Here is a 22,366-nt window from a genome sequence, read left to right as displayed (position 1 = left end):
CTGTCACAGGGCTTTACAAGACCAGTAACTCCAATACCAACAACTCACGAAAGAAGAACATGGCTCACCATCTATTCCTTGACATCTATAAAAAGTTTCAGAATAGGAATTCACTTACTCTCAGCATGGACGTTCATGTAGACTCCTAAAAACACTAGCTTTGGTTTTGCACAGAGCAAGGGACTGAATTATATTTGACAACTAAACCAAAGCACAGATCAGAAGTTGCACCTCAAAAGCAGGAAATTGTATTGGAAATGCACATAATCCAAGAGTATAACTTCCATTTCAAGGAAGATAAACATGTTTTCCCACTTACTACCAGCCAGGCCAGCAGTGTAAGAAAAGCCCTGAAGATCCAAGAAGAGTCTACAAGTTTTCAATCTGTACAAAAATCTCTAAGAAAGCATTGATTTGGCTCTGAAGCCACAGTAAGGGATGAGAGAACTGCACATGACTCCTGTAAAGAGACTCAAGGGTATGGCACAAGTAAATTGGATGCAACAGCCTGTTTCACAAAGGTTTCTACAAAAGTGGGTCAGGATTTTTAATACTTGTGTTCATTGGCGGGGGGGGGGGGGGGGGGGGGGGAAGAAAAAAAACCTAAGTGGAGAGGGGCATTAGTGAGTATAAACAGACATGGAATGCTCGCTTTAGTGCAAGTTAAGGGAAGCATAAGATAAGAACTTGATTACCCATCAAATCCTCATTTTATTTTACAATGTTTATGGAAGTAAGTTTTTAACAGGAAACAAGTAACATGTATATATAGCCAGTGTACTGGCCTTCAGGCAGCTGCCACAGGACCAGTTGTGGAACCAAACAAATTCTATCTTTTCTTTCTGCACTGAACTATACAAATGCAAAGGGAAAAAAAATTTGTGGAAAAGCAACAAAATTAAGGTACTCCATTCACTTGAACTTAGTTCTGCAGCCGGGGAGCTGTATTCGCGCAGCAGACTAAATCCTTCACAGCATATGTGCACATGTTCCCATGCTGCAAAGAAACTGAAATAAGGGGCTGGAGAGAGGATGCTATTGAAAATGCCATGGTGCTCCATATGAAGTTCATATCCACACACGGGAAGCCCAGGCAGCCTGGCCAGCACCTGGTTTGGAGAAAACTGTTTTGGAGAAGTATCTCAGGGAAGGAAGAGATTTGAAGATAGATGTCAGTGAAGATAAAGAGGTGGATTCTAGAAGCAAACCAGTAAGGAACACCTGAGTAGCAGGTTCAAGAACCTTGCAGGTGATGAGCACTTCAAAGGAAAGGGAAGTAGCACTCTGCTTATTCCATCCAGGCCTCTCCCTCACCATTACCAGAGGCTCTGTAACATCTTAATAAGAGTCAAATTTTCTCAATTTGACAAGAAGGCATTTGTGATAGAGGTGTCAGAACATTTTAAAATCTAACCTATACAAGCCATTTAAGAAGCCCTGAAGGTTTCAATACTTCTAAGGTAGGAATTGTGTCATGCTCCAGTCCAACACATCTTCCCATGAATGTGCAACCATCACAGGGTGTGGACAGAAAAAAGCTGACTTGCTAGGACAATCCCTAGTCACTGTCTCATAAAAGAAGGAATTTTCTGGTTGTTTCCTTAAAAATCCTGTGGGCCGAGGATTAGATCCAGCTTTCATTCCCACACAACCCTGCATGAAGAGCAGGACACCAACCTACAGCAATATCCTGGGTCTGTGTTTTTCATGTGAAATTTCTAGACCTGTTTATCTCTACCCCTCTGGGAAAACAGGGTACTGTGTTCTCTAAAATATCCTGGCCTCTACAACAGGTCGTAACTACCTAAAATACTAGGAAGCTGTTCCAGGTGACACAAAGAGGGAGAAGATAAGCTTAGTGTGCTAAGCCTCATGTCCTTTTCATTGAATTTTCCTGTTTCCCAGGCACATTCTGTTAACTGCAAAAAGCTACACTTAGAGATGACCCAGCATCAGTGTTAGACGTAAAGGAGAGAGTGATGTTGGATCAAGGTGTAATGCAAGACAAAGTGAGATTAAGCAACACAGTTTCACTTCCCAGAGAAGCAGAATTACATCTTGGACTCCAGACAAATTCTCAAAAAAAACCCCAAAACCCCCTCAAGCTATATATTAGAAGTGTTCCTCCACAGGCAATAAGAAGGTAAGATTTTGAAAGACACTTTTGAAGTTAAAAAAACTCTCATAGACAGTTAGTGTTTTGGAGTTTTTTTAAACTATTGTTAGCTATGTTTTACGGTACTTCAGCTTGAAAAACGAAAGCACTGTGTTTCATCATTGTTCTCACTAGTTCATTTTATCGTTGGGTTGTATCTAAGAGATCCATTTCAATATTTTCTATCATATTTCTAAATGTCATTTTGTGCAGACCGGATGTTAGCGACAGGAGTTACGAGCCTCAGGAAGGTGAAAAATATGGGCACAGCCAGAAGCTACTGGAGACAATATTCTGACCGGTAGCTGGACTCCATGCACAGGATGAACAAGAGATGACACAGTTCCTTCCTTCAGGATCCTGATATCTAATCTGGGTGACTGAAAAATGAAACTTAGAGGCTCTGAATGCACACGAACAAGTCAGAAGGAAGTAATTTTCTCATAGTTCAGCTGCACAAAACCCAAATCATATTTGTTGTTCTTACTCTCCACCACTTCATGGATAAACAGGAAAGCAGGATTTGACACAATAAGTACATTTTATGTATTGCTGCATGACTTTAATTGCATTAAATCAAATAAGACACTTGTAAAAGAAATATATTTAAGGAAATGGGACACTTTCTGATTCTCTAAAGAAGTATTTGAAGATGATTTCAAGGAAAGTGAGATACATGAAATTGGGCAAACAGGAACAGAAATGTGAGAATCACAAGACTGGACACTCCCACAACACCACAAGCAGCAGCACTTGTTAACATAACACCATTAAAGCTGTGTTGTGTAACTCCATTGAAATAATTTTGAACACAGAACACAACTCCCAGCACCACTCTATCTTCCATTCCCTGTCATTACAACATGTGCTACCAAATAGTAAGCACATTGAGAGAAAAAAAATTACAAAAACTGCTCAGGGAGGTATCCTTACAAGCTATTGGTTCTTTGGATTTAGTCATGAAGATCCTCACACCACAGAAACTATAATGTATTAGAGGGGAAACCTACTACAGTATTTCACTGTAATTTGCCAAATGTCACAGCATAAGCTGATCAGATCTGTTCTGCTACTGAACACAACCAAGATCTTGTGACATTGCTTCCCTACAAATCATTGCACAATATATTACACAACTTAAAACTAGTGACAGTGGCTAAAGTCCTAAAAATATGTCTGCTTTAAAGAAAAAATTTGTCTTTAGTGGAAAAAAGCTCTCAGGGGTAAAAAATTGAAATATGCTTCCAAATATAGTTAAACAAAGATTGAGGTAAGTCAAACATGAAGGTATATTAACCTTAAAAATATAGTTAGAACAGCAATACTCCTCTAGACTTGAGAAAGTGAAAATTCAAAACCAGCAGGTCTCATGCTGCTAAATTTTGATATATTTTTGAATGTGTCAGTTTATGGGCACCACCTCTTTCACAGAAATACTGACATTTCTTAAGAGAACAGCTTTGTCATGATTTTTCATGACCACCTCACTGACCATGGCACAAGTCTCCATTTCCATCTGGTTGCTTAAAAAAATTCTACAAACATTTTTTTCCTGGGTCATGCAAGATAACAGGATTTAAGTATATCTGAAAAAAAGAAACAGCAAAGTATGCTGCAAAGAAGCATTAAAAAAAAAGAAAAAAAGGGGTTACAAGGGAAAAAGTTGCTTATTAGAACTATAGTTCAGGCCAGCTGATAGGGTTGGAATGCTACTTGTGTCCAGAACAAATGAATCAGATTGTTGGTGTAACACTGTAAGAGAGGCAGGTCAAACAAAGCCCTCAGACCCAAACCTCCACATCAGTTGGACAGTGCCTTGAAACTCACAGTTCACATTAAGCCCCTTCTCCAATTACAGGGCTACTTCAAGCACAGCAGCAGATTTTGCCACAGAAGCAAAACACAAAACAGAATCTCCTAAAAATTATACATAACCCTCCATAATTTGAGTGTCTTGCATTCTCACACACATCAATTGTGCACATGGAGCAATGACACCTTCATCTTTAACGCTTTATCATGAAGGGGAGCTTAAAACATTGAATTTTAGTCACCAGAACAAATCTCAGCACACAACATACACAGTTAAGAGTGGGTCAGCTTTCAGGAGCCAAACCTTGCTACTGTGCTGTGTAAAACCAAGCATTGCATGGATTACTTCAAGCAAATGAGAAGACAGACTAACCTGTGGCTTAAAAAGAAACTTTGTGGAGTCAGGTCAAAACCTCAGGCGGTAGCAAAGAAAAGACAAACAAAAAAGGCCAAAGATTAAGCGTGAGAGGATAAATTAGTAGTAAAGGAAAAAGCAGAAAAACATGTTAAGAGGAATTTGCACTATTGTCCAAAATTAAGGTGTTGCAGTGCTCATCTTATTTCCAAGATACACAGAAATAGTTAATAGTTATCTGCATCATTCCAGTTTAAAGCAAGCTACTAAAAAAGAAAAGCAAGGTATTGCAAATGAGCCTCCCACTATTTTGGGAAAATTCAGTCATCTTGATCTCCCCAAGGGATTCAATTCAACTGCTGCTAAAATCACTGCTGTCTTGTCGTTTTTCCATAACTGAACATAAGTTTAGTTTAAAATGATAAGTTATAGAATTTGATGATGTGGCAACAAACTGAAAAAATGTATGTTTTTATCACAGATATTGCCAAAGAATACACACAATACAGAAATTTATTTCTTACACCTAACCATCACTGAACCAGTAGTAACTTGTTATAAAATTAACTGCAGTTTAGACATTAATTCTCATTAGTAATATTAAAGACATTCACATATTTATTTACTCATGAAGTGGAAGGGTTAGAAAAGAGTCTGTCCACGATATATTGATCCTCCTGGTGCTAGGAAAAGAATGTGAAAAAGGCTTTAAATATTTTAATTCATAAAACTCACTTTTTCTATCAAAAGTAATTCCTTGACATAAACAAAACAGCAACAACAGTACCTGTATCCATAAACAGCACGTTCATTTACACGAGAGCTAATGTTTCCTTTTGGTTACCAGAAACCTATTTGCCCACCTTTCAAAGAGAGGTTTACTATGAATAGAGGCACTTACATCAGATAAAAACTGCTTTCCAGTTATATAATAAAATAAACACCAATTAGTCATTTTAGTTTGAGAAACTTGGTAAATAATAAAAATATTAATTCTATGCGAAGTGTTATACAACATCTTAAGTTATACTAGTTCAGACTGGTAACAGCAGTTTAGTAGCAGTTAAGTGATGAACTGCAATTACACTTTGTTGAGGAGCTGTTACAGACAAGACAGCTTAACATTAAATAGTTTAGCAGCAAGTATTCGACAAACCAATGAGTTAGAGACAAACTTTGCCCTCTGAGAAGCTAAATGAAAAAGCAACAATAAAGCTTACAGAACTTAGCTCGTACAATTTGCCTTGAAGGCGGTAGATTGGTACCCTGAAATAGCAAATTGCAAAAATGAAGTTTTATTTCAGAAACAGTCTCTCATATTTTTCAACTCCAAACAATCAACTTACAAACATCTGTTTATTATCTCTACAATAAAAGGTTCAGCAAAGTCCTTTGTACCACAAGTAACCAAGTTTCAACATTGAATTTAAAACGCCAAGCTTTTTCTTCACTTCTTTAGAGAGAAAACATTCACTTAATTAAAAAATAATTCATTTTATTTGTGTATTTTTGAAGAGCCAGATAATTGGTCGCTTTTCCTTTTATGGGACACTCCAAAGTGATGACAGTCGTTGTGTTTGACACATGTTCCGGCACAGCTAGATAAGACAGAAAGCTCTCCTCAGAGGGGAGAGGCTGGTCTTTGAAGCCATTGCAGTGTTTAGACCTTCCAGTTTTTTTTTCATTTTAATCCAAACCATATATTACATCAAAAATGCCACTCATGCTGGTCAGGCTGTGGGGAACCATCACATCCAAGAAGTTACTGGATTATTTTAAGAAATATCTTGAAAATAACTAGCAATTTCTTGGTGAGAGGAAGAGATTGAATTTCTAGCCCCAAAAAGATGACTAGAATTCTTGCCAAGAACTCTTGTCTACAACAGCAGCAGAATAGGAGACTTTCTGAAATTTCAGGTTTATCACTTGGATTTGGACTCAGTGGTCACATTTGAAAACCTTGATCAGGAGGTGATACCTGAGCATTGTTTGACCAAATTGCATGCGAAAACATCAGGAAGATGTTCAATACTGGTAAATATACAAAATTTCATTGTCTCTTTTTTATTTCATTCTCAGCTATGTACTAGTTCCATAACAATTTTTTTTTTTTCTGTTTAAGACTTTGCAAAACCCTCAAAGTGAGCAGAAACTCTCCAAATCGTAGCATTTTCCTTATTTTCATGTCATATTAAGAAGAGGACTGATCCTGCAAAGTACTGAGAACCCCTGGCCCACACAAAAGCAGAGAAGGAAGGCAGGCTCAGGAGCACCAAGCACTTTGCAGAAACAATCCCATATTCTTATGGGACAAAAAGAAACAAACAATTTCATTAATGAATCTCAGTGAAGATGCTAATTAATCTGAGAGCATCAACCAGTTATTCTTTGTTTACTTTGAGAAAGGCCTATGGTACATAGTCAACAACTGTGTGAAGTCAGCTGAAAGTTTTCAGAAGAGGTAAAGGCAAATCCACATTTGCTTGCTGACTTGCCCATCACTGCTGTTCAGCTATGAACACATCAGAAGTAGCAAAACACTACAACAAAGCACACACAGAGGCAAGTACTCACCAGCACTTGGGATTCTGAAATTCACAAGTTTGCAGTTAATGACAAAACACTGATGTGTAACATGAGAGATTTGAGGCACTAAACAGCATGGGAGGGAAGACACCAGCAGTGCAAGCAGCAGAAATGCTAAACAGTAAATGATGATAATAATGGAAGTCAGGTGGCTTTGAAAAGTTCAGCAAAACAAGGCAATGAGGATATATTTATGTATGCTTGAAACAAAAAAAGGTAAATGATACACTTAAAACAGAAAATGCAGCCAAGAAAACCAAAACCAGCTTGGATTAACTTGCACATGCCATTATCCATTCTCTGTTAGGTGCCTACCTGATTTCCCACTGCACTTTTGTTAACCTGACTGCTTCTTTGTTGGGCACTGAGGGAAGCAGAGGAAAAGAGTTATGCTGAAGAAACTTGAACTAAGCCAGTTCCTGAGGAATAATTTTAGCAGCAATAGTTACTTCTGATTCCAGCAGAGAAAGCTAGATTAACACAGCAAAAGAAACATAGGAAAATCATTGCATATATGTGCATATTTCAACTGATTTTCTGCCTGATTATATTTGCCTGCTAAGGACAGAAGGGACACACAGCAGACAGCTCCTACTAATCATCTCCTTTGCAACAACATCCTTCTTGGATTGGTAAAGGTTACTAAAAGCACAGAGAAATTATGGCTCATGTGGGTAACTTTGGAAACATTAGCCTCTATAAATATTCAGAAGAGACAAAAAGCAAGCAATTTCTGTTATTTAGAGCAGTACAACAAAATCCTCCCCTGCTGGAGGCTCCTTAATAGCTTTGTCTTGACAGTTTGTTTTGGATATTATTCTAATATTTATATGCACTTTGAGGGTGTAAATACAACCAATGGATGAAGCCATCATAAAGCTGGTTCAAAGCTGAAATCTTATAAGAATACAGCACATTTGAAATTAAACCCTATTTAAAATATTTTGTTCAATTCTTGAACTTTGGTAATTCCAGTTCCTGAAACAAAACACAGTCCTGTCTCAAAACCAAACGAGTTGCCATTAATTCTAAAAGCATTTGCATTATGTGGCAGTTTGTGTTAGGCCACAAAATTAAAATATTACTGGAAAGAAGAAGAAAAGTGTTCAGAGAGCAGGCTTTGGCTACTCAGCCACCAGCACTTCACTGGTGACAGGAAGTTTTGTTTGGATTAGATTATACCATTTCACCAGGCATTGATTAACCGAAGAAAAAAGCATCCATACTAGAGCAGCTACAAATGCTGCTCTGAAAGAGAAAGGCAGAGCTGTGCTTGGATCAGAGCCTATGGGCCAATCCTGCCTCTGTTTGGTGCACAGCTGCTGCTTCAGAGAACTGATGAAGCACCAAACTCAACCCTTGTCCCAGTTCTGATCCTGACCTTTGGACCACACTATCAGACCAGCAGTCCACATGCTGTCTGTGAAGATCCACAAGAGTATTTATTCCATGTACCTACTCACTGTGTTTAGCTCAATCATCCTGATACTTTTGACCAAACAACACTGCACGTCCCTGGTGCATCATCTAAGTTGCATAAGCTTTGATACATAAATTATGATTAAATAAAGTGCACACAGAAAACAACAGCACTAACCCCGGTTTGTTTTCTTAATTTTATCACCTTAGAAAAGTTAATTATACCATTAACACCATACTAAGAAACACATGCCTTTTAGAAATAGCCCAGCAATTGATCCTCTACTTAACGTTCTAAATAACAATTACTCTTTATGTAGATTGAAGCATGTAGCTGTTCTTGAGTTATACCAACTGGGAACAAACCCAAGCCCAGAGTTTTGCCATTTGTTCTGCCAAATGAGACAAACATCAATATTCTAAGATTTTGCAATTTTATAACTATGCAAATCTGTTCTAAATATTGGCATTGTTAAATCTCTCTAAAGATAATTCACATTGCACTGTACCTGCCTCAGGTCCTGCAGTGCTGCAGGGTAGTTTGTAATGTCTTGTGCTTTCACTCTTATGACAAAGGTTCACAGGACTTACACTGCTAAAACACTGCAGCCACATGAGACAAGGGGCTAGAAGGCTCAGCAAAGGAAAGGAAACACCAGGGAATCTGGGGAATCTATAGTCCAGGATGTTTAGATATTGCAGAAGCCCTATGCTACTCAACTTATTTCATTTTCCAGTTCTAACATAACTGCTAAAACAATAATACACTTATAGCTTCAAATTAGTATTTTCTCCTGTTTGTCTCATAAGTGAATATATTTTAAATTCTTCTGTGCTATCCAAATTTTCTCTTTCAATTGAGCAGAAGTCAACAAGGATACTTTCCTTCCCATCTGTTCCAACCTAGAGAAACCCTTGCTTAAACTTATCAGTGAACTTAGGCCAAGAGTCACTTGTTATCTGCTTATGCCTCATACACAGCACTTGGGGGTTTCTAGATCTCAGCTGGAAAAAGAGGAAGCAGCTTTCCCAAGAAATTGAGCTCAGGCATTGCAAAGACACAGCAGCAAGGAGCATGGAGGCTGCAGCAGCAGCATCCATGAGGGGAATTTTTCCAGGGGAGAAACATAATGAAATAGCTACAGATACACCTAGAACTCCAGAACCCAGTATTATAAATTATTCAAAGTTACAACTTGACAAGAAAGTCTTTTCACAGTGAGGTGAAGCAAGCATTGGAACGGGCTAGCATAGAAAGGCTGGAGAATCTCTAACTTTGGGAATTCTCCAGATCTGATTGGAAAAAATCCTGAGTAACCTGGTCTGAACTCAGCATGGACCCTCCTCTGATGGGGAGGTGGGACTATGTGACTTCCCAAGGTCACAAAACATGCCATGAATATACATGGAGTGTTTTTAGGAGCCTTTTTCCTGTCAGAAAAGGATGAAGAGTCGTAAATAGCAGGCAGGTTGTTATCTTGACCTCTAGAAGGCCAGCTACCATTCCTACAACATCCTGTCATTTGTCAAGAGAACTGATAATGATATCTAGGACCTGCAAACAATTCTAGAGAAAGTTGCTCAAACCAAACACATAAACAGTGCCTGGCTTTGCCTTCTCCCCCCTCAGCTTACTGAACTCCAAGTTTTAAACCTTCAGGGCACACTGCCAAAGATGCGGACCTTCCTTCATAGTGCTACCTAGAATTGGCCAGAGTCAAATACATACTGTGGTGCCACAATTTGTTGCTAGCATCTCACATGGCCAATCACATGTTGTGATTCCAACCACTGTTATGGCAAATATGGCATGAGTATGTCTGAAGGAACATTTATTCTTCAAAGAGTGAAGACATCTTCAATGTTTTTACTAGTGTCAAAATGTTGGTATGAAGTCCCTGAGGCACAAATTGCTGGAAACTGAGAGAGAACATTCTGGAAAATATTCTCACAGCCTTTTCAATTAAGCGAGGAGAACGTCAAACCAGGCCCTGCAGGGCATTTTGCTACTATTATTCTCTGCAGCCAAACAGCAGGCACACTTAAAATTCAGTGACATCCATTACTCTGAGCAAAACTGTTTCACACGGAATCACAGCTGCCAAAGTACGCATTAATAACAACGTGGAAAGACCACCAATACCCATTTCTGTGGTCCTGAAATACGTGTGATTCCAGACCAAGACATAAGCTCCAGCTTCAGTGAAACCAGGCTTGTGAACTGGGTGAAGGCTCCCCTGCAACTGGGACAGAGTTCAACATTGTGGATATTGAGAAAGAGCATGGTCCTGTGTGTTTGGGACTCTGCAGCTTGGATCTTCACTGTCACACTTCAGGACTTGTGTTCTGTACGTAACAAAAAAAAAGCCAAGCAAATAAACAAAAAAGCCTGGCAGTGTCTTTATAACATATTTTCCATATACTTACTTTGCAAAGCCAATGAAGTCTTCATGGTTGGTGTTGATATAAGAAACCTGGATATCAATGAGCAGCAGCATCTATTATGGGAGTCAGGAGAGCAAAACAGGATAGGTACGGTGGAAGAGAGAGATTGAAGAAAAGGAAGGGGAACAAACCAGAACTCTTGAGTTCTCTGCATTACTGAATATTATTTTAATAATTGTTCAAGCCAAAAGCAGTATTTTCTAAATTCCACCGCTTCTGTTTCTGTGCTTGTTTAATAAGCTAGACTACAGAAGTCCTATTCCCTTCCTACTTTTTTTCCTAACAGACCTCATTTTTCACTCTCTTGGCCCTTGTCCATTCCATTAAGATCAATCATACACAGGGAGAGAGAATTTTAATAATTATATAACATAGATTCCAGCTCTGCATTTTTTAAGTTAAGCAAAATTCTGTCTATCTGGAGCATTCCAGCCAAGCCAGCAAGGAACCTAAATCTTAAACCTAAAATCCAGGTACGCTTTCTTATGTACCACATAAAGAAGTGATAATTAATCCAGTCCTGGCCCAGAAAATGTCCAGTCCAGGTACCAGACAGCCATTCTGGTGTGCACATCTGGATTGAGAGATGGGCTATCAACAAAATAACAGAATGGTTTCTGTACTTATCACTTGTCAGTCCTTCAGTAGCCCACAGAGAATCTGATTCAACCTTGACAATCTAACTCAGAAAAGAACTTGCTAAGATATTGGCAAAAATTCCCTCCCACACTTACACAGGCTCTGGAATATGCATGAGATTGCATTTCACCCCTATCTTTTCAGACTTTCATTTATCAGAGGGAGGAAAAAAGGAACCTATTGTTACCAAATGGTAGCATTTAATCTCTTCAACCTTATTTCTGCACAGTTCCTCAAATATAGCATCACTTGCAAATTCTTCACAATTTCCAGAAGATATCAGATGCCTCACTTAGACTCAAGTCCCCACTATTTTTTTGCTCCATCTCTTACCTCTGAAAATATTCTCACTAGTGTTTTGATTTATTAAGGACAACTGCTAACAGCATAAATAATGATGTGAATGTGACAATAACCTATTTGGTCAATATTTGGCATTTACAAAAAGCCCTTATTTTGTTCTTTGTTCTGAGAAATAGTCAGGTATGTGCATACAATGAAGAACAGGAAAATAAAACTCAATTATCCTAAACAACTTGTATTTTCTCCAAAATTTTGAGATAATAGTGTTCTAACTAGAACTCCCTGTGAGTACAAGCCCAGCTAATAATTTTTTGTTGTTGTTAAATTATTTTTATGACTACATTTGCTGCAGAGATTAAAGCAGCAGATGTGCTGCACAGCTCCTTAACTTGCACAGGGACAGGACTAGAGAGTCAGGAGTCCAGAACAGCTTAGGAGCTCTGTCGAGCTATTCTTCCCCCAATATTTCTATTGTCACACTCTGCACTCTCCAGACAATAATTTCTGGTTTCACTTCCATTGGATTTCTCACATGTAATCTAAGATTTGCAGTTTCCTGGATTTGGAATGTTTAGCTGGGTGACGAATGCTTTAACCAAGTTTCTCTGAATTTTTACTTGTTTTTTAGCTTTTTTTGAACTTAAAGGAAAGACTGTCACTCCCTCAAGGGTCCCAGTACAATTTTTTGTGAGCCTCACTGTAACTAGCATGAGGGGTGGCTGCATGGGATGGGTATGTTAAAAATACCTGGGAAAAAAGTAGAAATAAGCTATTCCTGTGTGCATTTGTTTAATCAGAAATTGATTTCCCACAAACAGCCCTAGTGACACAGCTAAGAAGTTGGCACACTGGCACAGGAACAAGCTAACACTATAAGCCACTACTTAACCTTTCTGTAACAATTCTAGTCTCTCTAAAAGCTCAGTGTTAAAGAAGCAATTTTTCTTCCTCTCTAAAATGTGCAGCCTATTTAAAACAAAAATCTTTCACTGTCCTACTGCACTTTGTATGTAAGAACTATTCTCCCTCACACACTTCCCCAAACTGTCCCCATCTCCTATTAATTCTCACCTGATCCTTGGTCTTCTCTTCTCTTTCACGAATGTAGCCAGCAACAATTCTTTCTGTTTCCTCACACAACCTTGGATATGTTGCCAACTGAAACACAAAATTAATAGAAATTTACACCTGCAGAGGGGCTTCAGTGGAATACAAACAAGGGAGCCTCCAGCTTTCCTCTTTGGGAGAAAGCAAATATTACAAATGCTTGGGACTAAAAAGATAACTACACTGCAAAGCAAGCCTTACTTGCTGTTATTCAGAGAGACTGCCGAGACCTAAACCCTTGGATTGTTGCTGTTCTTTTCCTCCAGGGAACACTGAGGAAAAGATAATTTGGACATATGAAACAGAGTCTATCAGGGGTGAGGTTTCTCTCTCTTCGTGCCTAATTCCAGAGTGGTGCTCTAAAGGATTTCCAAATTTCTTGTTCTTTAAAGGCTCCACCTTGTGGCAACAGCTTTACATAACAATATTGAAACAGCAAAATACGATGGCAAATTTGGCCAATACCACTGGGAAGAGCATCTGCACAGTTAATTCAAGTGACATATCTTCCAGACTTTGACAAAAGTGAAAAAAACCCTGGAAATTCTGCTGAAAATATACCAGAGAATCTGCTTCTCTATGTTCTTTGTCTTCCCTGTTTTAAGAAATATCTCCTTTACCTGATCATTGGTATAAAAAAAAATTGCTTTTTTCAGAAAAAATGTAAAGGATGCAAGAGAATATTTCTCAACAATCTCATCAAATCTGTTCTCACATCCCAGAACCACTCCTGTACTTACTATTATGGGGTACCCTGCACAGGGATGGTGGGATGGGCAGATGTACAGGTGGGACAGCAAAAGCAGCCAGTCAGCTAAGAAGTGAAAACATGGTTTTAAGGAGGAAACTGAGGGCACCTCTTGACTCAAAAACACATCTCATCATAAGAATCAAAACAAGGAAATCAAAAAAATGAACTTGTCCACCATATCACTGTTTGGAGAGCTCTGCAGAAGTTGTAATTACTTGAGGAAGTCCTACTCTCTCTGTCAAGTGACTGGATCAGAAATCTCTTGTAACACCACAAAATGCAAGACAGGCTTTATATTATATACTGTACCATTACATTTTACTTACATTACCAGATCTATGTGCAAGCTACCTTTTTAGTGCACTTCTTGACAGTGTTGATTAACTCTTGCATCACCAGATCCACACTTTTTAAGCAAGGTCCTTTCAGCTTAACTATCTGTTTTTTAACAATGGCTTCAAAAGCCATATCTGGAGTGAATAAACCTGTTCTGTGGACATAAAAGAATATGTAAGACAGTAATAAAAACATTAGGCAAGGAAGATTTTTTTTTTACTAAATTGCCCAAATCTTCATTTTCAGAGGTGAGCAATAACAATCCCTACACAGACTTCCACAGAACTAAATTTGCTACTTTCTCAAAGAAAGTGTCATTCTGAATAAGGATATACAAGTAGAAACATACTTGAAAGATGAAACTACTTCAAGAGGACTGCAAGAACTCTAAGGAGTACTGCTGTAATGCTGTAAAGCCTCATCAGCAGTGCATCAAACCTTAGGGATGAGCGGCAGCTGCAGCACGCCATGCACAATCACTTGCATAGCAAATCCGTAAGAATCCTATGGCTGCGCTTCTCACTCACACCAAAAAATGAGGTTCTGTTACTCAGAGTCCGACATGGAATTTCACAGTTGGTCACTGCAGAGTAAATGCATCTATAGACAGCTACTCCACAGACCCAGTTCTAAACAAACAGGCCTCGCTTCTCTTTCAAACACTGTTCTCCGAGGTCTACCTTGGCTGATAAATTATATTAGAAAAATCAAACTATAAAAGCATGCCCAAAATCAGTTCACTATGATAAATCAAGACCTCTCCAGCAATCAGGCAAGGAAAGTTCAAATACTGCACCATGGCTACCAGTGTCAACCACCTGAGAATTTACTAATCAAGTAACACAAGAAACATTTCCCAAAACACTGAGAACAACAAAGCTTGTAAGCAGTGCTTTGGAAAGATATTCCACATGTATAATGTGACCAGGCAGGAAAACATGAGAGTACTTGCCTGATACCATGTATGTTCTTGATGGCATAACTTATCTCTCTCCGCAGTTCCTTCTCGTTGAATTCCATCTAGAAGAGTAGCAACACACAAGAGCATATTAAGGAAAGTTTTTAACAAAACATAAAATATCACCCCTCCGTATATAACCATAAGACAAGCAAGTTCATCTGTTAAAATAGTCATTTCTAATTACACTAAACAATGCATAAGTATTTTAAAATGTTTTAACACTAAGGCTACAGGCAGCAGCAAATATTGTAGAAAATCACACATTCTTCCATTCCAGATACATCAACAGCATTTTGAAGAGTTGACAGAGTAAGCCAGAAACAGGATTTGGAAGACTCCACTTTTTTTTTTTTTTTTTAAAGCCTGATTTCTTACAGTGGTGCAACTTCTGTGATTATGATCTGTTTATCCTGCCCTTCCCATTCTACAGTTTTCAACTAAATTTAAGAGAGGAATTGTCTCAATTATGAAGTTATAAAGCTTTTCTTTAAGCTTCTCGAAAGCCAGCTAGCTGGAAGAGAAGTCAGTGTTGTCACAAATGAAATGGTCATTACCTAAGTTAAACCATCATAGAATGATTTGGGTTGGAAGGGACCTAAAGGGCTATTTTCCATAACTCTCATTTTAATAGATATCAGCTACTTGAACACAAGTCAAATTTATCAACTGTAACTGTTTGCCTGTCCCATTTAACCAGAAGATGCCATTTGTGATAAAACAATATAAGAGCACAGAAAATAGTATGAACTAGGACTATAATTATATTGTAATTCTAGTATTTTAGAATTCTTAGCATGTCTCAGTATCCAATCCTAGAAATTAAGCCAAATGTCTCAATTATAACTTCATATAATTTCTTCCACAGTTAAAAGCATGTTCTTTCAATCAAATATTTTCTTGGCTACACTACTACCAGTATGAACATAAGAATACATAAATAAAACAAAGCACATCAGCAAGATGGATAAATACCTTCACGAGTTCAAAGGGAAAACGTTCATGGAAAATACGATTGATTTTGGCACCTCCTGAAAGTTCTAGTGTATCAACTTGATCTCCTGATCCCTCAATTCTTTTTTCAAAGTCCACTGAAAACTGTTGTACCATCCTAAATTTCAAAGGAGGGGAGGAAAGAAAAAAAACAAACAAAACCCACAACAATTTAAGCATATTAACTACCAACTCTTATTTCAGTACTATGCAACTAATACTGCCTATTAAAACATATTTAGCAATTGCCAAAAGTATCTGTAACAACTGATTCAGGCAAGCTGCCAATCCATAGAATCTATACCCACACTGATCCCTCTGTATCCCTTCTGTCTTGCAGGACACAGTACAGTCTAATAGCATGATGTGAATCAAACTACTAAGCTGATCCAGTGCTGGAAAATTCAGAAGAGATTGGTAAAGAACTTATTTTCCCCATACCAAAAAGCAAGCCCAAGAACCAGTACTAACATGGTGATGTGTCGCTACCACAAGCTCCAGCTTACTCGGTTATGCTTTGACTTCTGCAGCAGGAGCTGCAGAAAAACACACAGGAGAGTTCTTCCAGTCATGGAAAAGTCAAAGGTGATGGCCCTCTGTTTTTGCAACCAAAACATCTGGAGTAAAGTCACGAGGAACTGTCTACTCTTTTGGTCACAGTTGTTACAAAAATAAGGGGTGAATCAGAGTCTTCATCTGGCTCAAGAAAGCCTCTCTAGTTCAGCTGATTATTTTCTGTTCTGAATTCCAAAGTTTTAATTAGAGAATGAATCCTGTCCCCATTATCACAATCCAGTGCTATTACCATCTATCCCAGAGAACTGAGTGCTAAAAACCTCTGAAATCAGATAGAGTAGGACCATGACAAAAGTCATGTAAGAGAGAAGAGCTAGGTACATTTTACACCTCCTCCTTCTTCCTTCACATGCCTCGTTTCTAAGAGGTAAATTTTATTTGAATAGAAACACAAGTGGCTGCAGACGGCTACAATTAAAGGAAAAAAAAACATGGGAGAGTGAAAATGGCAGATCTTTCAGGTGAAAAGATAGGCAGTACTGAGTATCCAGCACCCCTGGAAATAGGCCAAGGAAGGAAGCACCATGAAGTAAAGCAGCAGGTGGTAACGGGTGTTCAATCCACAACATCAGAATTGTGCTTTTTCCCTAGTGCTGAATCCACAATCAAGACAGGACTGAGATTCCACTTCCACATGACTCCAAGTCAGATGAACAGTCATCTCTGTTCCATCAGTGTTATCAAAGTCTCATCAGACAGACTTGTTTTGTGGATGAGACCCAAACCAGACAGTGACTTCAGCAGTGAAAAAGCTTTCTAGTTCAGAACTGATGATGATAATCCCTAAGAATTTGCCTCACTGCTTTCTGAAAGCACACAAACTTTTACTGACAACTCTTGCAGCAAAGGTCACTAGGTCTTAGATGCACAAAACATGAAGGACAACCATCTCTGATTAATTTTGATCTTGCCATCTCTCAGTTCTTTTGGACAGCCGAGTTTTTATACTAGAAAAAGAAGCATTCTTTATTCTTCTTCCAGCCTCCTCACCTTACACACTTCCAATACAATGTCTCTCCTTTGCTTGAGGCCATCTTTTTGGCAGACAGAAGAACGTGTCTATACAATCAGAAGCAGTTTTTAACTTTGGTCACCTCTGCTGCCTATCTTTATACCTTTTCCTTGTTCTGCTTTCTGTCTTTTCTAGGATTACTAAAATTAATTTAGTGAAAATTCTGATGAAATTGTAGAATAAAGTGTTCTGGAACATCAAACACAGAATTCTTTGGAGCTTGTGTAAAGGATCCTTAACAATATCCTGATGTTTAAATTTAAACCAATTAGAAAGAAGGAAAAAAAAAAAGGCAAAACAAACCCACTCAAAGTGGAAAAGCAGACAAAAGATACTCACTGCAACAGGGCTTTTGTTTTTCTGGTGGGATCTTCTGGTCTGAAGTTTTTGTATACCTCTACTTCATGTTCTATAGAAAGCAGCTGGCTCTGGAGTTTGCTTCTGAAGGCTGGCAGGGTATCCCGAATATGATTGGTAAGTTGCTAAAAAGCAAATAAAAGTCTTTTTATACTGTTAAAAAGATGAAAGCAGGAGCACAACCATTTCCTTCTGACTGCCAACCATATCAGCCATGACCTGTGTTAGTTTACCAGTGCAGTTCCTTTTGATCTCTGATGCAATGGAGACTGTTAAAGAACAATTCAATATTCCTGGTGCATACACGCTGTAAGGAGGCTTAAAAAATTCCTTCATCCCCTCACTCACTGAGCCCTGCTACTACACACGCGTTTAGTTACACCTGAAAAAGTTACACACATTACATGGGTAGTTTGAAATGACCTCTCATTTCTCTGTGCTGATGCCACACTCCCATTTTGCTGCTTTTCCTAAGGGTGTTTCACAATTCCCTTTATATTTGTTCAGCACGACAACTCCTTTATGCTACAGTCACAAGGAAAAGGGGGACAAGAAAGATTCTGAGCACCCACAGCATGTTTTTACATATATGTATGTATTAATGTGTCTGAACAGCACTGTCCATGACTTACCTGTGCCATAAATTTCTCAGGCATTGTACACATTCCTTAATTAAAACCAAACTGGACTTCTACCACTATGCCCCAAACCCTCTTCCCAACCCCAGTCAGACAAGTTATACATTTAGAATGTCACATGCTAAAATACATAAACTCAAATTTAAAGTTGCTCAGCAGACTGACAGGCACAAAATCAAAAGCTGGAGTTTCCCTGGAGCACCACCTTGTGGATACAAAGAAACTGAAATATTACCTAAAACCACAATAGGTCCCCAATAAGCAAAACCAAAACTTATGTACATCTTCCCATATATAACATTCTACACACAGTAAAGCAACAGAAGATCACCAGCTCCTGCTGAAGTAGGTAAATATTCAAAACAGCTGTCAAAAAGTTAATAGCACATAAAGCAGTGCAAGTCAGGACAGACAAGACAGTAGAAAGGTATATGCAGCTTGTGCTTCAGTTTCAAAACTAAGACATATAGATTAAACTTTCAAGATATAAAACCAGGCAAAACATTCTAAGCACAGATGAAAATGCAGGATACAAGCAAGTTCTTGCATCCCGATGAAGACTTTAGCTCTGAGGCACAAATGGCATTAGTAGTCTTTTTGAGCAAGACCAGAGCATTCCATAGCCTGGCCATCACTATAGCAAAAAAATTAAGCAGACCAGCCAGTTAGTTTTCTACCTTAATCAGTAATATTTCAGCTGTTTCCAGTTGCTGTCCAAAATGGACAAGGCTAGGCTGACCTGGCCTTTTTCTATTCCAGATGAAAAGCTGCAATTTGACAGTGAGCTAGAAAAAACAGTATCAAGTTTGACTTGTAAGAATGCCAAAAACAGTGGTCAACTGCTAAGTTAAATGTAACAATTGAGGAATAGGATGGTATACTTCCAGGAAGGGAAACAAATCTTATTTTTGATGTTCACATTCAGTATGCTAAAGAACAAGGGAGTGCAGAACTGTCAGTGAAAGTCAGAAACTACAACTCACAGCAAGCTTTTGTACACTACGTGTAATATACAGCTTTGTTTTTACCTTGTGCAAATTAAAAACATTGAAAGCAGGAAAGGGTAAGTGAGGTTCAGTGACCAACTTCATTGTAATTAAGTTTTTATATTGGCCCTATCATTACAAAGCTGCTTTTCACCACAAAGGCTTCAGGTTTTACCTGGTTTAGAACCTTCTGGAGATATGGTGTTCCCATCCGATCTGCCATGTGCCTGTAGGATGGGTGGGAAAGAAAGAATTTCCTTTCTGCTAGAAGAGCTGCCTTTATGTCCTTCTTCCCATCAATGTCTTTCTGGCTTCTGTTTACAACACCAATATACCCTAAAAGACAAAACCAATAGGTAAATCAATGCAGTTATTGTCTGAACTACTGAATTCATCTTAAATGGAACTAGACAACCTCAGCTCAAACAAAACTTACCAATTTAGGCATTTCAGATCATGTTTACAAGTAGCATAGTAACCTTAACATTGTCTAAATTGTTCATTCTGTTTATATGTAACAAATTTCCTTTTAAATCACAAATTCAAACAGAAGAACATCTGAAACTCTGGTGAACCCCAAAGAAACCAAACACAAACAAACAAAAATCAAAAATAAAATTGAAATACACACACAGGTCTACAGAGATAAATGATATGATATTAACAAAATACAAAAAAAAAATTTCTTCTCATTTGCTGGACCAACATGTTCCATGGGAGGAGATGGTAGTCTCATCAATAAATTATACCTAGAATCAAAATTCTTGATATTATTAACGGAATGAGCAGCTGTGGCAGTAGCTGCCAGAACATGGAAAATTTCTGGGAAGGATCAAAACTTGTTTTAGAGTGAGATTACCAAAACTTTGGTGCTTGCTTCTGTCAGATGCAAAGGAAAAAAAACATTCTTTTGTTACAAGGAATCTGGCAGAGAAGAAAAAAACTGGCTAATGATGTGTGCTGACATTACACTGCATATTCCAGAGGAAGCAAGAATTTTCTAGGTCCAGAAAGGGTATTTTTAGTATAGCCACCTTTATGCTTGCTGAATAGATAACTATAAAAGCAAGGAACACATCAAGTCCAGCATAACCTCTGATTCATCTCCCGGACTACCAAACACCACCCCTATCCAAACCACTTTATGCACTGCAAAGAATAAAGGCAACTGAACATTCTCACCTCTACGAAGAGGGAGTAGTTTGTTTTCTAGAACTTCTCTTGCATCTGTTCCTTCATCCATCAGATCCAATTTTGTGATCACACCAATGGTCCTAAGGCCTGACCGGGGTGGAGGCAGGAGGAAAAAGTTATTAAGAATCATTCAGATTCAGAAGAACAATTACATCTTACAATTATATAGTAACATATCTGTGCCCTTCTCAAAGCTTGTATCACACAGTAACAGCTACAACGCAAAGTATGATATGTCTGGAAAAGAGGGGAACATATTGCCAGTGCTGAAATGTGTTCCTCAAAACTCCTTGACAAGGCTCAGCATCCCTACAATACGACTGTATAAAATTTACAATGTAAGTATCCAGAAATCCCATCAGCACCATCCCCTATTTTTCCCAGTACTACAAAAATTCCTAGATAGGTACTGCTGCACTTGCTCATAAGAGTTAGTGACAAAACTTCTAAAATGCATTTACAGCAACATTACCCAAACAATACTGAGCTAACGAACAGGTATATTGTGATGTTGAAGATCAGATGAAAATGTAAATACACATCTATACTACATATTATAAATTACAAGATTTCCCAAAAGAGTTGGTCTATTACTTCCAATTATGTTATTACACTTGAGAACAAAAAGTCGTAACATTCAATCACGCTTACCCTGAGGGTCCACTTCCTTTGCCAGCTTCAGGGCATCTGAGTTGGCCAGGTCAGTGTTAGCTGGAGTCACAGCCAGTATCAGGCAGTTCTCTCGAGAGATGAACTGCATTATCATGTCTCTGATCTGCTGCTCAATATCTGGAGGCTGATCCCCTACTGGCACTTTAGTGATTCCCGGCAAATCAATAAGGGTCAGGCTTAAGACTACATGGACAACATGGATCATAAAACTGGTTAGCACACTAGACACGACAAAGAAGTCTACACATCTATGGCCGCTGACAAGTCTTAGTCACATAAAACCTATCTTTATAGGCAGATAAATATGTCAACAGTTCAAACAAAATGCCTGACAATCTGAAAAGAACCCTTGTTTCCCCATGGTGTTTCATCTCTGGATTTATTAGTACTATTTAATACTTGAAATATTGCAACTGGTATAAAATAATACTTATACCACACATCCTTGAGGCCTCTAAGACAAATGAACACTGCTTTCTGAGCTCTGTCTAACAACAGGAGCACAGGCAACATACCACTCTCACTGCATCCTTCAAAAAAACCAAAGCCGTTGTTTGGAATTTTTTTTTTAATATAGTGTTTCTCTGACCATGTTTCCAACCATGTCTCCAATCAGGAAATTCCCAAAAAACAATCAATAGCTAGCTTAACTTATATAGCAAAACTGTTTTTAAGGGGCTCAGGGATATGTTTTTGGTTTGGGGTTTTTTGGTTTGGTTGTTTGTTTTTTTTTTTTTTAATCTGTAACATCTTCAGAAAAGTCAGAAAGATGAAAAAACGAAACCATTACGAAAACCCGGTTTGCTCTGGTATGATTTCCCCAGTAAAGGCCACAGTGCCAGCTAGAGGCATCCTGGCTTAGGGTATGCATCCGGCTACTGGGGTAACAGGGCATCCTTTAGACAAATGAGAAAAATTCAATACCTAGAAAGGAAATACCAGAAGTATATTTGGAGTCTGGTTAATATAAACAACAGTGGCTGAACTAAAAGACTGACCCTAATCAAACAAAGCAAGAGCAATAGGTAAGAAACTTTCACTTTCTCCTGGAGTCAGCATGTTCAACAAACAA

General features: G+C 38.4%; 1 protein-coding gene across 7 annotated transcripts in view; it reads right to left on the bottom strand.

The window, feature by feature from the left end:
- Nucleotides 1-22,366, bottom strand: part of DNM3 (dynamin 3) — a 172,849-nt gene that overhangs the window by 123,397 nt on the left and 27,086 nt on the right. For 4 of the 7 annotated variants that reach the window (XM_069022384.1, XM_069022380.1, XM_069022381.1 and 1 more), the window contains exons 4-13: nt 21,274-21,477; nt 20,611-20,709; nt 19,604-19,764; nt 17,787-17,929; nt 15,842-15,977; nt 14,861-14,928; nt 13,924-14,062; nt 12,786-12,872; nt 10,755-10,825; nt 7,224-7,272 (exon numbers count right to left, since the gene is read on the bottom strand). In XM_069022384.1, coding sequence (XP_068878485.1) covers nt 7,224-7,272; nt 10,755-10,825; nt 12,786-12,872; nt 13,924-14,062; nt 14,861-14,928; nt 15,842-15,977; nt 17,787-17,929; nt 19,604-19,764; nt 20,611-20,709; nt 21,274-21,477 — 1,157 coding nt within the window. Of the gene's footprint in view, nt 1-5,558; nt 5,589-7,223; nt 7,273-10,754; nt 10,826-12,785; nt 12,873-13,923; nt 14,063-14,860; nt 14,929-15,841; nt 15,978-17,786; nt 17,930-19,603; nt 19,765-20,610; nt 20,710-21,273; nt 21,478-22,366 lie in introns of all 7 variants that reach the window. The other 3 variants (XM_069022386.1, XM_069022385.1, XM_069022383.1) reach the window with 2 other exon arrangements.

This window comes from Aphelocoma coerulescens, chromosome 8 (assembly GCF_041296385.1).
Source record: "Aphelocoma coerulescens isolate FSJ_1873_10779 chromosome 8, UR_Acoe_1.0, whole genome shotgun sequence".
NCBI classification, from domain to species: Eukaryota; Metazoa; Chordata; class Aves; order Passeriformes; family Corvidae; genus Aphelocoma; species Aphelocoma coerulescens.
Note: the sequence above shows the minus strand (reverse complement) of the source record. Positions and strands in the feature narration are given on the sequence as shown.